Consider the following 17047-nt stretch of genomic DNA (forward strand, 5'->3'; position numbering starts at 1 on the left):
AATCCCTTCTTGAACTCCAATACCGTACCCTGTCCTATTACTCCCTCTGGAAGCGCGTTCCAGTTGCAATATAAATATGGCCTCAATAAATCGCAAAGTTTTAGATGGATGCAACTGAAGCAGGCCATTCAGGCGGGGTTCCCTGAAATGGAAAAATCTTAATAATCAATATAGTTTGGAGTTCTTATGCTTTCAGGTAGACTTCCTGGGACACCAGGTCGCACAGTGGTATAAATTGATAAACAGATTAGTTAAAAAGAAGCCTAAAAATGGTCTTAGAGAAATTTGGAGCATTGAGATTAAGCACCAAATTACTGCGTCTCAATGGCCACAAATTTGGTCTTGGAGGATGAGATCTACAGTGTCCGCATCTATGAGACAAACCTGGTTTTTTCTTCTACATAGAGCTTTTTGGACCCCAGTTAGATTACAAAAATTGAATAGCTCTAAGTCTAATAGATGTTGGCATTGTCATCTCGAAGTAGGGACTCTAGATCATTTATTATTCTACTGTCCCTTTATATTAGCCTTTTGGAAATCAATTTGGGGCCAAATTAATTGTTTATTGGAGAATCCTGTGGCTCTATCTTATGATACAATTCTATTTGGTAAGTCAATGAGGATACGGAGCCAAATTTCATCAAAAAATGATAAGCTTTTATTGATTATGACAGGGGTCACCTTACACCATATCGCATCTAATTGGAAGAATTGGAATAGACTCAATTACCGGAACTCGTGTCAAATTTATAAAATGGAAAGAGCAATTTTATTACAAAAAGGATATTATAATACATTTAAAGAGATCTGGGGGCCATTGACAAAATTTTGTAATGAATAAATACCATTTTTCCATTATAAGTATAAATGCAGATGAAGGGTGGGGGAGGGATTTCTGAATTTAAGTACATTTTTGTTCATTGAATAAGAATTCTTGTATGATATATTTGATTCGTTATAGTGTGGGAGGGAAGGGAGTAAATCTTATGTATTAATGTGAAAATGATGAGAAATTCAATTATTTATACACTTGATGTAAGAGATAAAATGAATAAAGAATTAAAAAAACGATAGGAAAGTAAAGAGATAGGATACATATTAGCATAATGTTATAAGAGGCTAAAAAATGGGGTTAAATGGCAACAGTAGAAAACTTGCTTGGCTAACAAATTCATTGTCTTAAGTTGTACTGGAGACAAACTGTGAGTTGCCCATTTTAAGTCATAAAATACAATACATATTAAAGCAAATTTTAAATATGCCCAAATTTAGCAGGAAAGGTTTTCCTTGCTATTAGCAGAATATGGCCAGGAGAGGTGATGGCCACAAGTGTCCTGATAACATCTTTTACTGTCCTAGGGTACATTCAGTAGTCCAGCCAACCTAAAGAAGACCTTCCGGGTAAGGAGAAGCTCCAAGAGTATAAATGCAGTGGGAAGAGAGGCTGAGAGTTTGGGAGGAAAAATTTGAATTTATGTAGCGAGTCTCTAGTATTGTGTCTGTCCCTGTCTTTCCCTTATTGCTGGGGGGGTTTTTCATGCTCATGAGTCTTTGTCTTGTTCTTTTTCACCTCTTCCTACATTTTTGCTTTGTGTTGCAAGACCAGAATGCTTAATTTCTATTTTTTCTATTTAAATTTATTACATGCTTAATACAAGCAATTGGAGCATAAAACAAAATCATACAGAATTACGTAATCAGAAAACATGAAATGCAAAACATAAAAATATAGCATATTAGCTAAATACAAACTAAAACAGCTAAATCTTACTATGCCTTTTAAATCCAGACAAGCTGGTCTGTTGAGAAATTGATAGAGAGTAGGTCCTGTACATGAGGCCTACTCTCAAGTTACAACCAAGGTTGCTGTAGGACAGGAGTTTAAAGATAAATGAAATAAAGTAGGACTAGACTAGCCTACCCTGACTCAGAAATATAAAAAAAATTGTTATCAGTCAGATTGGGATGTTGCATTTTCTTTCAACACTTTAATAAATGCCCATATATGGTCATTTATTTATCAAATCTTCTATAGTACTAATCTAGCACAGAATCATTCAAGACAATTTACAATAAAGTGCATAAAATACAAATAAATAATATACACATAGCCTTACTAAACACTCAGCCCACTCATCAACAGAAACAATGTCCTGTCTTCTCTGGGGATCAGATACTACAGTAAAAATTACTATCCAGCACTTAATTAATTTAATTTGATCGCTATCCCGTCCTCCCGGAGCTCAGAACAGGTTACATGCTAACATTTACATTATGTTACATAGGACAGTACGTTTGACAATACAATTCCATGCAATATAGTAGCATAATGACAGGCTGGACAGTAGAGTAACTTAAGGACAGCTTGGGGGACATTCATAGGAAATTCCTGGGGAGGTAATACAGTAGAATGGATCAGAGGGTCACCAACTAGTGGTTGTTGGCGGGAGAGGGTTTGGAGGGGATTGTTTGCAGCTGGACCTTTAGTTGAAGAGAAAGGTCTTCACAGCTCTTTGGAAGGTCATTAATGAGTTCTGAGATCTGATTTGTGGGGGGAGTTGGTTCCAAAGCTGTGGAATGAAGTGGCTGTAGGAGCGTTTGCGGGCGGTTTCCATCAGGAGATCCCTTCCTGGGGGGATGCACTGCCCATGGCTACTAAAATAGGATTCCTTTATTAGCAGGAAAAGAGTAATGTCTTCAGGTGTTTCTGCTTCATGGCAGGGTTCATCCTTGGGTCCAAGTCAGACATAGATACAATAGGGTTAGGCAGTGATAAGGACAGAACTGCTCCATATGGTGCTGTAAATGTTTTTCTTTCAGATCCCTGAGAAGCAGTATGTTCTCACAGCCCTTGCAGCCCGGGCCAAACTTCGAGCATGGCACGATGTGGATGCATTATTTACAACAAAGGTGGGAGTTTGAGTGCTTTTGCAAAACACTTCTTCTGTGTCATTCTCTAGACCAGTACAGTTCTTTACTGTTGGGTAATATCTCACTGTGACCAGCAGGTGGAGACTGAGACCAAAACTTTGGTTGTAGTATATTAGCTGAGGCTCCCCCTCCTAACTTAGTCTTTCTCAATCTTCAAGCAGGTGGTAAGGTAGAAAAAATTAAGGCTCCCCTTGTTAGTGCTGTTAGAATTTGTTTAGGACTCATAGTCCCCTTTCTGGTGCCGGATGGAGCTTGGATGGGTCCTGTTTGGGGGTCTTTCTGACTTCGGGAATGTCAAACCCGATGGATCTCGCGTTGTGTCCCACCCCCCACTTCTCCACCTCCCCAGGTTTTTGTAGAGGTGCCTCAGCTGGCAGCCTGGCTACTGATACCAATCAGACTTCTGGCCCCCTCTCACCCCCTCCCAAACCTGTTTGCAGGCCTCTGCCAGGCCTGTCATGAGACCTGGTGATCTAGTGGTGGGTAGGACAGGAGAGATCCCTCCCACCTCCTGTCCCAGCCCGATTCTAATTATTTTTATCTCCCACCTCCTCTGTGTACCTTAAGTATCCCTGGTGGTCCAGCAGTGAATCACAGCAGGATCAACCTTTCTTCACTCCTACCCGTGCAGAACTACTAGCTGATTGGCTGCCATGAGTTATTGACCATGAGAACTCGTGGCAGCCAGTCAGCTAGCAGCTCTGCACGGGCAGGAGCAAAGGAAGGTCGCTCCTGCCACGTTTCATCGCTGGACCACCAAGGATACTTAAGGTACGCAGAGGAAGTGGGAGGGAGATAAAAATAATTAGAATTGGCTGGGATAGGAGACGGGAGGCATCCCTCCTCTCCTGGCAACTGCTGGACCAGCAGGTCTCATGGCAGGCCCAGCAGAGGCTTGCAAGGCATCATGAGGGAGGAAGGTGGGAAAGGGTCCAGGGTAAGGCACAGCACTTAACACCCCCCCCCCCCCCAGGTTTATATTCAAGTCAGCTTTTTTTCCTCCTTTTTGGGGGGTAAAAAAGTTACCTCTGTTTATATTTGAATATATAGGGTACTTGGACTGGGTATTGATCTCATGTCTAGTTATCCCAGGACAAGCAGGCAGCATATTCTTAACACATGGGTGACGTCACCGACGGAGCCCTCGGTACGGACCTTTTTAACTAGAAGTTTCTAGTTGGCCGCACCGCGCATGCGCGAGTGCCTTCCCGCCCGACGGAGGAGTGCGTGGTCCCCAGTTTCTTCGTTTCCGCGGAGCGAAGAAGACGCGTGTGTTTTTTCAACGGCCGTTGAAACCACTTTTTTGCCTTCCCGCTCGCGCTTTTTTCCTTATTTTTTCTTTCTTTACCTTCGGGTTTATTTTTTCTTTGATTTGCAAAAAAAAAAAAAAAAAAAACTTTGCTTTTTCCCTTTTTTCTTTCGTTTTGCCCCGGCGGGGCCTGTTGCCAGTATACAGGCCTCGAGCTTCGATTTTGCGGAGGCTGTCTTCCCCTTCATGCCCCCGCAGGTCGGTTTTAAGAAGTGCCAGCGGTGTGCACGCCCGATCTCCTTAACTGACCCACACAATTGGTGTTTGCAGTGTCTGGGTCCGGAGCATCGGGCGGATTCCTGCACCCGCTGTGCCACTCTTAAAAAGAGAACTCTTAAAAACCGAAGAATCCAACAAACTCTTCTCTTCGGTACCGAGTCGGCGATGGACTCCTCACCTTCAACGGCGGTACCTCAAAAATCGGCACCGTCGACCTCGACACCGACCGACCCCGCATCGGCGCCGCTGGCGTCAGGTAAGCCGGCTAAGAAGCCTTCCTCTTCCCTTGAGCGCCCTCCAGCTACGGTGGCGACACCGTCCTTACCGGCATCGCACCGGTCCCGCAAACGCTCCGCCCCGATCTCGGTGAGTGCCTCGTCATCGGCCTCCTCATCGCCGGGGCGTGGAGCGGCATCTAAGGAACCGAAGAAAAAGAAAGCGGTTCCGATGCCACCCCTCGATGACCGTATCTCGGCCATCTTAAAGGCTCAACTCCAGGAGCAGTTGAAGAAACAACTTGAGCAACTGTTGCCCACTATCCTGGCACCGCTCCTTCCGGTACCAGACCGGCCCGAGCCCCGTACCGAGCCCCCGGTGTCCACCCCTTCGGTACCGGTGAACACCTCCATGCCGATCCTTTCGGCCCAACAACTTCATGGCGATCCAGTGGTTCATTCTCAGGCCACATTGGATCCTCCTCGGCACCAGGCGGTACGGCACTCTTCTCGGGACCGAGATAGACGCCGGTCGTCCTCCCCTGGTACCGTTTCGGTGCGCTCTGGAAAGTCTTTGTCCAAGACTCGCCATACCGCGCCCTCCACCCCGGTGTCTCGACATGCACCAGAGGTCAGGGACCCTGACTTATGGGAAGACACTCCTCTCGGTACCGAGGAGGATCCCTCCTCATCTGATGAGGAACCATCGGCACCCGATGCCACCTCCAAACCAGAGCAGTCCTCTTTTTCTAAATTTCTGAGAGAAATGTCTGCTGCCCTGTCACTTCCTCTAGAATCTGACTCAAAAAAGTCTCAAGCCTTCCTAGAGGCCTTAGACTTTGAACAACCTCCTAAGGAGTTCCTCAAGCTTCCCGTGCATGACATCCTACGGGAAACGTTCTATAAAAACTTGGAAAATCCCCTCACGGTACCGGGAGCCCCCCGCAAACTGGACAACCTTTACCGTGTCATTCCTATTCCTGGATTCGACAAATCTCAATTGCCCCATGAGTCCCTTCTGGTGGAATCCACCTTAAAAAAGACTCAGGGCTCCAGTGTCTATGCCTCTACCCCTCCTGGCAGAGAAGGTAAGACCATGGACAAATTTGGCAAGAGGCTTTACCAGAATGCCATGCTTGCCAACAGGGCAAACAACTATTCCTTCCATTTTTCTTTCTATCTGAAACATTTGGTCCAACAACTGTCTGCCCTCCAGAAGTACCTTCCTGAGCGCAAGGTCCCGTTATTCCAACAACACATCTCTGGTCTTCTCCAGATGCGAAAATATATGGTCCGCTCAATATACGACTCCTTCGAGCTCACCTCTCGGGCCTCTGCCATGGCCGTAGCCATGCGTCGATTAGCCTGGCTCAGAGTCTCCGACCTGGACATCAACCACCAGGATCGTTTGGCCAACGCCCCCTGTCTCGGGGATGAACTCTTTGGAGAGTCACTGGATTCCACCACCCAGAAACTCTCGGCCCATGAGACCAGGTGGGACACCCTAATCAAGCCGAAAAAGAAGGCTCCGCCTGCTCGACCCTATCGGCCTCAATCATCTTACCAGCGGAGATTCTCAGCCAGGCCACTCAATCCGCCTCCTCAGCAATCTCGGCGACCCCGTCAACAACAGCACCATGCCCAGGCTCGATCTCAGGCCACTCAACCCTCTAAGCCTTCTCAGCCTGCTAAACAATCTCAGCCCTTTTGACTCTTCTCTCCAGGGCATAGCCAGTCATCCACCCTCGCTGCCTCTTCCACAGCCTATAGGGGGTCGTCTCACCATTTTCTCAAGCCGTTGGGAAGTCATCACGTCAGACCAGTGGGTCCTCAACATCATCCGCCACGGCTACTCTCTCAACTTCCAGACTCTTCCACCGGACAACCTTCCCGTAGAGTCTGCTTCTCACTCCTCTCAAACCCCCCTCCTCCTGAGGGAGGTTCAATCCCTCCTCCTTCTCAATGCCATCGAAGAAGTACCTCCAGATCAAAGGGGTCAGGGATTCTACTCCCGCTACTTCCTTGTACCCAAAAAGACGGGAGACCTCCGTCCCATTCTCGATCTCAGGGACCTCAACAAGTGTCTGGTCAAGGAAAAGTTCAGGATGCTCTCCCTTGCCACACTTTACCCTCTTCTTTCTCAACACGACTGGCTATGTTCCCTGGACCTCAAAGAGGCCTACACTCACATCTCCATCCATCAGAACTCTCGCCGCTACCTGCGGTTCCAGGTACTACACCACCACTGCCAGTACAAAGTACTACCATTTGGCCTCGCTTCCTCCCCCAGAGTCTTCACCAAATGCCTGATAGTGGTGGCGGCCTTCCTCAGGTCTCACAACCTCCAGGTGTTCCCCTACTTGGACGATTGGTTGGTGAAAGCACCTTCATCTCAACTCGTGCTACAAGCTACTCATCACACCATCTCTCTCCTCCACCTCCTGGGGTTCGAGATCAACTACCCCAAGTCGCATCTGCTTCCCACCCAGCGACTTCAATTCATCGGAGCAGTCCTGGACACCACGCTGATGAGGGCCTTTCTCCCCTCAGATCGCAAGCAGACCCTGCTCCATCTCTGCCGTCAGGTACTCATGCATCCCTCCATTCCTGCCCGACAGATGATGGTCCTCCTGGGTCACATGGCCTCGACGGTGCATGTCCTTCCTCTGGCGCAACTCCACCTCAGGACACCTCAATGGACTCTCGCCAACCAATGGTCACAGACTACAGATCTTCTTTCTCATCCCATCTCTGTGACATCATCTCTTCAGCAATCTCTCCAATGGTGGTTGAACTCCTCAAATCTTTCCAGGGGTCTACTCTTTCATCTGCCCCCTCACTCTATGATCATCACCACCGATGCGTCCCCCTACGCATGGGGAGCTCACCTAGGCGACCTACGCACCCAGGGACTTTGGACCCCACAGGAGCGTCGTCATCACATAAATTTCCTGGAACTCAGAGCCATGTTCTACGCCCTCAAGGCCTTCCAACATCTTCTCTGCCCTCAAGTCCTCCTCCTGTGCACCGACAATCAAGTCGCCATGTACTACATAAACAAGCAGGGCGGCACCGGATCTCGCCCCCTTTGTTTGGAGGCTCTGCGCATCTGGACCTGGGCCACGGACCGCAATCTCTTTCTCAGGGCGGTCTATATCCAGGGCGAACAGAACTCTCTGGCCGACAATCTCAGCCGCATCCTTCAACCTCACGAGTGGACGTTGGACCCTCCGACTCTGCTCTCCATCTTTGCTCGATGGGGCACTCCGCAGGTGGACCTCTTTGCAGCACCTCACAACCATCAGCTGCCCCAATTCTGTTCCAGACTCTTTTCTCCTCACCGTCTGGCACCGGATGCATTCCTGCTCGACTGGAGGGATCGGTTCCTCTATGCCTTCCCTCCACTTCCTCTGATGTTGCGGACCTTGTCCAAACTCCGCAAGGACAACGCCACCATGATTCTCATCGCCCCTCGGTGGCCTCGTCAACACTGGTTCTCCCTCCTGCTCCAACTCAGCTCCAGGGAGCCCATTCCTCTTCCTGTGTTTCCTACTCTACTTACGCAGCAGCATCAGTCTCTACTGCATCCCAATCTGTCTTCCCTCCACCTGACAGCTTGGTTTCTCTCGGGCTGACCTCTCCGGAGAATCTATCTCAACCGGTCCGCCTCATTTTGGACGCCTCCAGGAAACCGGCCACTCTCCAATGTTACCATCAGAAGTGGACCAGATTCTCCTCGTGGTGTCTCCGGCATCATCAAGAACCCACCTCTTTGGCGGTGGAAACTGTCTTGGAATATTTGCTCTCGCTATCCAACGCTGGCCTCAAAACTACCTCCATCAGAGTCCACCTCAGTGCCATCACTGCGTTTCATGAGCCTATTCTCGGAAAACCCCTCACGGCTCATCCTCTGGTTTCCAGATTCATGAGAGGACTCTTCAACATCAAACCGCCTCTCAAGCCTCCTCCTGTCGTCTGGGACCTGAATGTGGTTCTCTCAGCTCTCATGAAACCTCCGTTTGAGCCTCTTGCCACAACTTCTCTCAGGCTTCTTACCTGGAAGGTGCTTTTCCTAATTGCCATCACCTCTGCCAGGAGGGTTAGCGAACTGCATGCACTGGTTGCCGACCCACCTTTCACTGTTTTTCACCATGACAAGGTTGTTCTGCGTACCCACCCTAAATTCCTTCCCAAGGTGGTCTCAGCTTTTCACCTCAACCAGTCCATTGTGCTGCCCGTCTTCTTCCCTAAGCCTCACTCGCATCCTGGGGAACAGGCGTTGCACACGCTGGATTGTAAGCGTGCCCTTGCTTACTATCTTGATCGTACCAGAGCTCACCGAACAGCCCCTCAGCTCTTTTTGTCTTTCGACCCCAACCGTTTGGGTCGTCCTGTCTCCAAACGGACACTTTCAAATTGGCTTGCTGCCTGTATTGCTTTCTGCTACGCTCGGGCCGGTCTCTCACTGGAAGGAACTGTCACGGCCCACAGAGTCCGAGCTATGGCTGCTTCTGTAGCTTTCCTCCGCTCCACGCCCATCGAGGAAATCTGCAAGGCGGCCACTTGGTCCTCAGTTCACACGTTCACTACTCACTACTGTCTGGATGCGTTCTCCAGACGGGATGGACACTTCGGCCAATCTGTGTTACAAAATTTATTTTCCTAATGGCCAACCATCCCACCTCCCTCTTTGTTAGCTTGGAGGTCACCCATGTGTTAAGAATATGCTGCCTGCTTGTCCTGGGATAAAGCACAGTTACTTACCGTAACAGGTGTTATCCAGGGACAGCAGGCAGATATTCTTACATCCCACCCACCTCCCCGGGTTGGCTTCTTAGCTGGCTTATCCTAACTGGGGACCACGCACTCCTCCGTCGGGCGGGAAGGCACTCGCGCACGCGCGGTGCGGCCAACTAGAAACTTCTAGTTAAAAAGGTCCGTACCGAGGGCTCCGTCGGTGACGTCACCCATGTGTTAAGAATATCTGCCTGCTGTCCCTGGATAACACCTGTTACGGTAAGTAACTGTGCTGTCCTAGGAGCAGGGACTGGGCACAATGTAAGTTTGCTACATCCAGAGGTATTCAAAGGGGTCCACGGGCCAGTCAGGTTTTCAGAATATCCCTAATGAATATGCATATGAGAGATTTTCATATAATAATAATAATAATTTTATTCTTATATACCGCCAAAGCCATATAAGTTCGAGGTGGTTTACAGCAAGAGGCGCTGGACAATTAGCAAAGAGGTTACAATCAAAATCAGCAATACAATCTTACATAATAAAGAATATGAAAGCTAAAAGGTTCATAGGGTTACAGGATTGAATAAGAAGTGGTGAGTAGATTCTTAGTTAACAAATCGATTGAACAGACTTGTTTTTAATAGTTTTCTAAAATTGAAGTAGGATGAAGAGTGCGCAAAAACGTTACTAAGCCAGTCGTTCCATTTGCCTGCCTGGAAGGCAAGAGTTCTGTCCAAGAATCTTTTGTAATTTATTGTTGGATAGGTGAACAGATGAATTCTTCGTGTGGGCCTAAGATAATTTGCCAGATTGAAGTGGGAAACCAGGTAAGTGGGAGCCAGACCAAATATTGATTTATAGTCAAATAATTTTTATTAGAGCCAACAAGAAAACACAGATGACAATATTCAACCAGAGAAATAGGACTCCAAACAAGTTTTAAGGAAAACATCTCCCTCTCACCCCCAACCCCCCAGGTCCAGAGTTCCCAACACCAAAACCAAAAAATAAGTAAACAGAATAAATACAACAGAGAATGGGGCAGTAAGTAATACATTCAGCAATTTAGAATACGACTTCTGGCCACAGGAGTCATTGTAGTCCAAAAAGGCTCCCAGATGGCCGTAAATCGCTTTCCCCACAAAGTGGAGAAATCAGAAATGTCCCGACGTTCCCAGGACAATAAAAGAATCATCTGTGTTCGCCAGAACGAGATATCAGGAGCTTCCAAGGCCAACCATTTCAGGAAAATACACTTCAACGCCATCAGAATGGACCAGCGAAGAAAAGCATTCAAGACCGGCAGTCTGGGATGCCAAATATTGATTTATAACATAGACAAGCGAACTTAAACAGGATTTGCGCCTCTAGGGGCAGCCAATGGAGTCTTTGATAGTAAGGGCTTATGTGTTCCCATTTTTTCAGCCTAAAGATCAGTCGAACTGCTGAATTTTGAATAACTCTGAGTCTTAGAATGGCTTTTTTGAAGAAACCCAAGTAAATAATATTGCAATAATCGAGCAAGCTCAGGATGGATGATTGAACCAGTAAGCGGAAGGATGGTGCATCAAAGTATTTTTTGATGGTTCTGAGTTTCCATAGAACCGAAAAGCATTTTTTAACTAGTAAGTCTGTGTGTGCATTTAGAGTGAGGTGGCGGTCCAAGGTGACTCCCAGGATTTTAATGGAGTGGTCAATAGGGAAGTCCTGACCATTCAGGAAGACCAAGGAGTCTTTGATTTTGTCGTTAGGGCTTGCCAGGAAAAATTTAGTTTTGTCGGTGTTGAGCTTCAATTTGAATTCGGTCATCCATCGTTCGATTTCATTTAGAATGGATGATAGATGAATCTTTATCTCGGAGGTCAGAGAAGTAAGGGGAATAACAATGGTGATATCGTCAGCATAGATATAAAATTTAACCTTTAAGCTATGTAGTAGGTTCCCCAATGAGGCAAGATAGATGTTGAACAATGTGGGGGAAAGAGGAGAGCCCTGCGGGACTTCGCAAGAGTTAACCCAACTAAAGGATATTTTATTATTACTGTAGACTTGATATGACCGTTTGCTCAGAAACCCCCCAAACCATTTTAATACATTACCTGAAAGACCAATTGATTCCAGACAGGCAATCAGAATAGATTGCCTGTCTGGTCAACTAGATGGAGGCGAAAGGCTTGCAAATCTCTCTCATGCATATGTATTAGGGATACCATGAAAATCTCAACTGGCCTGTGAGACCTTAAGGCAGATTAGTACCCCTGGTTTAATGATTAAGCTTGCCTTTGATGGAATCCTTAGGAGATAAGGTGATTTTATCTCATGTTCCATTGTTCTTTGACCTGACTTCCTGAAGGTGCTTCTCTGGCTCATAAGTGAGAGCATCCAGATTTGTAAAGGATATCCATGCTATTTAGTGGACAAGCAGGATTTGTTGAGGCAGAACAATTTCCTAACAGATGATTTATTTTTATATCTTGGGGTTTTATATAACAACCTTTTTTATTATTTCAGAATTGGCTGGGCTACACAAAGAAGAAGGCACCCATTGGCTTCCATCGTGTTGTGGAGATTTTGCACAAAAACAGTGCCCCGGTCCAGGTGAAAAGGGTTCTGGGATGAAAATGAAGAAGACTCTTCCTCTTAATCTGCATCATAATAATTTTTAGACTAAGACCTTTATTCTTTTCTTCAAAATCCAAGGCTCATTACATTACATTACAGATTTCTATTCCGCCATTATCTTTCGGTTCAAAGCAGATTACAAAAAGAGTTATGGAAGAAGGGTTACAACGTTAGATCAGAGAAGGTTTCCAAGAGAGGGAAAAGTAGGATCTGGGGTTAGGGAGGGGATGGTAAGAGGGGGGGTTAAGCTCATCTAACTGAAGTTTGTTTTAACCCTTTGTCTATTTTTAACTTGAATGTGCTTGTGGTCCAACGACCTACCATTCCCATACAGGTGACCTAGACCTGGTTTCTGAAGCAGTATTCACACCTCTAGGAACAGGCGATCACAGCCGTGGTAAATAGTGACACAGAAGAGATTCAGTTTGCAGTGGACTGTCGCAGTGATGACTGGATGGAGGAAGGGGTTAAATCTCATTTAGTTCTGAATGAGGGCTCGTACCATTATCAGTCCATCAGAGGGCAAGAGGAAAGTGCTGAGCTGAAATAAAGTATAAAAAAGGAAGCTGCCCAAACTCTGAAATTAGGATCTTTGTTTCTCAAGTTTTTAATATGTCCAGCTGAATTCTCTGACTTCTTGCCCTTCTATCCCAGAGAGCAATGAAGAAAAGAGTTTTGCTCCTGCTGACCTATGTGGTGTGTGAGTATGGCAAATGCTGAGCCTGTCTGCCTTCTCTTGTCTCTCCAGGTCTTACAGGACTATGTACGACTGGTGGATGATGTGGATTTGAAGCTGAACATTGCTATAAAGTACAAGTGCCACAATGTGGTCATTGATGTAAGTGCTCATGGGAAATATAGTAAGTAAAAGGTGGAGAGGATTGGGCAGAAAGAGAAAATACAAAAGAGTTTCCAGAGGGCTCATAGGAGAGGATAGTTTGCTCTTGTTCGATTATTTTTTATTTACTTATTTGCACGTTTAGTCCTGGTCACTCTCTTGCCAGCAATTACCAGATGTGGAATTTTCCCTTATGATTGCCAGCTCCACTCTTCGTGATTCATGAGGTGGTTTGGTGGATTTTTAGGTGGGTTTTGCTGAGTGATAAGGTCCATCCATCTGTCTATTAGTGCATAAACACACAGATGGGACCAAGATTTGTAACAGAGTGGACCACTCCAGAGGGAAGTGGAAAACATGAAAAAGGATATGCAAAGGTTGGAAGAGTGATCTGATGTCTGACAACTAAAATTCAGTGCAAAGAAGTGCAGAGTGATAAATTTGGGGAGCAGAAATCCAAGGGAGCAGTATGTATTAGGAGGTGAGAGACTGATATGCATGGATGGGGAGAGGGACCTTGAGGTGATTGTATCTGAGGATCTGAAGGTGACGAAACAGTGTGACAAGGCGGTGGCTGTAGCCAGAAGGATGCTGGACTGTAGAGAGAGAGGCATAATCAGCAGAAGGAAGGAGGTGCTGATGCCCCTGTACAGGTCGTTGGTAAGGCCCCACTTGGAACCTAAGGACAATGCCGGGCGGCTTCTAAGGTCTATGGTCCAGAAATAACAGAGGAAAAAACAGTTTAATCATGAAATTGTAATGCATGCAATTATAGGGCAAACTGGATGGACTGTTTAGGTCTTTATCTGTTGTCATTATGACACACTGTGCCTCTCCCCTTACTCCTGGTGGAATTCTGCGCATTCTTCTCCTGTCCCTATTCCCATTCCCATCCACTCTTCCCGTGTGTGGGTCTGGCCTCTCTTCCTCCAACTGACCCCCTCCCCTTGCGAGCCTCCAAAGAAAGCAGCAGTGGCAGCGCTGTGAACGAGCTGCTTGCGGCTTGTCCCGTTGGGGCTTTCCCTCTGCCACATCACTTCTTGTAAATATGACGTGGCAGAGGGAAGGCCCTGGCAGGGCCAGCTGTAAGCAGCCCGTTCACAGTGCTGTCTCTGCCACCACTGCTGCTGTTATGGGAGGCCTGCAAGTATGTTTGATATCGCAGGGGGGTCGGTCGGAGGGAGAGAGACCATACCTGTGCGGAGGAGGAGAAGGAAACGGGGGCATGGATGCTAGACCACAATTTTTTGGGGGGAGTAAGGAGGGAATTTTGATCGGCATGTAATCAAATTTTAAATAAACTACAGTGAACCCTCGATTTTCTGGACTGTTCAGAGGGAGGGGTTGTCCGTTATATGCGAGTGTCCAGAAAATCCGAATGCATGCTAAATAGATGCAAAAAGACACAATAGACCAGTGTTTTTCAACCTTTTTTGGGCAAAGGCACACTTGTTTCATGAAAAAAATCACGAGGCACACCACCATTAGAAAATGTTAAAAAATTTAACTCTGTGCCTATATTGACTATATATAAAGTAATTCTCTTGAATAGGAATCAAATAAACACAAAGAAAGTATTTTATAATTACTTTCTTATGAAATATTAAGTAAACAGAATAGTGAAAAATTATAAAATACTTTATTCAGTGCGAAACCTGGACCTGTTTGGCTGAACACAAAGCTGATATTCTGGCTGGAATCGAAGAAAGACACACACGTAGCTCTTCGTCAACAGCTCTCAGTCTCTCTCTGTATTTGGTTTTTATAGCATACAAAAATAGACAAATATACCCTCCATCCTTTTTATTAAACCACAATAGCAGTTTTTAGCGCAGGGAGCTGCGCTGAATGCCCAGCGCTGCTCTTGACGCTCATAGGCTCCCTGCGCTAAAAACCGGTTTAGTAAAAGGTGACCATATTGTAAAATATAGACAGCAGATATAAATTCAGAACTGTGCATAGTAAGTGAAGGGAAGTTTTCATCTCTGGGAATTTACCCAGTTAACTATTAAGTTATTTGGGCAAATTCCTTTGAAAACTGTGGTAATACTGCCTCCACTTTGCTAAATTTAAAATAAAATCATTTTTCCTACCTTGTCTGGTGATTTCTGGTTGCACTTTCTTCTTCTGACTGTGCATCCAATCTTTCTTCCCTTCTATCAGCCTGTATGCTTTCTCTCCTCCACACCTCATTCCCTCCCCCAACTTTTTCTTCCTCTCTCCCTGACCTTTCTTTCTTTTTTTCTGTTTCTCTTCTTTCCTTCTGTTTCCCTGCCTGCCCCCTTTCTTTCTTTCTCCCTGCCGTTCCCCAAGCCACTGCCGCTGCCATCGGGGAACAGGACCCACCAATGGATAACAGGCCCCAAAGCCGACGCCGACGCATGCTCTCCCTGACGTCAATTCTGCAATCGGAGAGGAAGTTCCGCCCAGCCAGGCAACGATTGGCTGGCCCGAACTTCCTCTCCGACTGCAGAATTGACGTCAGGGAGAAGAAGACTTATCGGCTCGATAGATTAGATTGCCAAGACAAAGTGAGTCCTGGGTGATCGACTCACTTTGCCTTGGCGAGCTACTGGCGCCCCTGCCTCGGGCCCCCTGTCAGCTCCAGGCCCCTGAATGCAGGACTGGTAGTACTGCCCTGATGGCGGCCCTGCGGCACACCAGGCAAGTGTGCCGCGGAACAGCGGTTGAAAAACACTGCAATAGACTACAACAAAGACAATGTTGCAAAAGTATTTATTTATAAACAAATCAAAACAAAAATCACTGTATTGCAGCACACAATGGATCAGGTTTAGCCATTTATTCTCGTATTGGCCGAAAAAAAAGTTTCTAATGTCACTTGCCTTTTGGAACATTGTTGTTTATTAATTATAACTTCTCTGAAATTTCGGAAATGAGAATAATATTGTTGCAGCTCAGGTTCTGACAACGAGTCAATAAATGAAACCAAGTCATCTAGATGACTCTTACTTGACTCAGTTTCATTCTTTTTATTGTAGGCTCTTCTTCATCACTCTTGTCATCTGTCATTTTTTGGTTCATAACTTCTTCGACATAATTTGATAACCAGGATAACCCTAGTCTTCGTCCAGCCATTCTAGTAGCGCTTCTTCTGTTGTAGCGCTTCTTCATCAGTGAACACCTAGCTTAGCCTCCGCGTGTGCGGGTCGCCGGACAAGATGGACCTAGGGTCTGATTCGGTGAAGGCATTTCTTTATGTTCTTATGTATTATTTTCTCCTGCATTTTTTATCGTTGTGTAAAAATCTTCAAAATCCATTGAACTGCATTTTGCTCTCGATGTTATTTAGAAGTTATTCCACCCATTCGCTTATGTTTCACACTTTACCACCTTCCAAGTGGCTGCAAAATTATTTATCCCAGGACAAGCAGGCAGCATATTCTTAACGCATGGGTGATGTCACCGACGGAGCCCCGGTACGGACATTTTTCACTAGAAAGTTCTAGTTGGCCGCACCGTGCATGCGCGAGTGCCTTCCCGCCCGACGGAGGAGTGCGTGGTCCCCAGTTTCTTCGTTTCCGCGGAGCGAAGAAGACGCATGTGGTTTCAACGGCCATTGAAAACTTCCTTTTTGCCTTCCCGCTCGCGTTATTTTCTTGTTTTTTCTCTTTTTCCCTTCGGGTTTCTTTTTCCGTTCTAAATAGTAAAAAAAAACAAAAAACTTTGTTTTTTCTTTATTTTTCAGGCTGGCCCCGGCGGGGCCTGTTGCCATCATACAAGCCTCTGGCTTTGATTTTGCGGAGGCCGTGTTTCCCTTCATGCCCCCTCAACCGGGCTTTAAGAAGTGCCAGCGGTGTGCACGCCCGATCTCTCTCACTGACCCACACAATTGGTGCCTACAGTGTTTGGGTCCAGAGCATCGGGCTGACACCTGCACCCGCTGTGCCACTCTTAAGAAACGCACCTTAAAAAATCAGCAGATCCAGCAGAACATCCTTTTCGGTACCGGATCTGCTATGGAAACTGCCGCGACGTCAACGGTACCGCAAAAGACGGCACCGACCACTTTGACGACGCCCGATCCTTCCTCGGGGTCGCTGGCACCAGGTAAGCCGGCTAAGAAGCCTTCCACCTCCCTTGAGTGCCCACCTGCCACAGTGGCGACGCCGGTCCTCCCGGCCTCACGCCGTCCCCGCAAACGCTCCG

General features: G+C 46.6%; 1 protein-coding gene across 7 annotated transcripts in view; it reads left to right on the plus strand.

The window, feature by feature from the left end:
• VIPAS39 (VPS33B interacting protein, apical-basolateral polarity regulator, spe-39 homolog) overlaps positions 1-17047 on the plus strand; it is a 127699-nt gene that overhangs the window by 95707 nt on the left and 14945 nt on the right. For all 7 annotated transcript variants that reach the window (XM_033952368.1, XM_033952369.1, XM_033952370.1 and 4 more), the window contains 4 exons: positions 1360-1401; positions 2821-2910; positions 11929-12015; positions 12788-12877. In XM_033952368.1, the coding sequence (XP_033808259.1) occupies positions 1360-1401; positions 2821-2910; positions 11929-12015; positions 12788-12877 (309 nt within the window). The remainder of the gene's footprint in view (positions 1-1359; positions 1402-2820; positions 2911-11928; positions 12016-12787; positions 12878-17047) is intronic.

This window comes from Geotrypetes seraphini, chromosome 7 (genome assembly GCF_902459505.1).
Source record: "Geotrypetes seraphini chromosome 7, aGeoSer1.1, whole genome shotgun sequence".
In the NCBI taxonomy this organism is placed as follows: domain Eukaryota; kingdom Metazoa; phylum Chordata; class Amphibia; order Gymnophiona; family Dermophiidae; genus Geotrypetes; species Geotrypetes seraphini.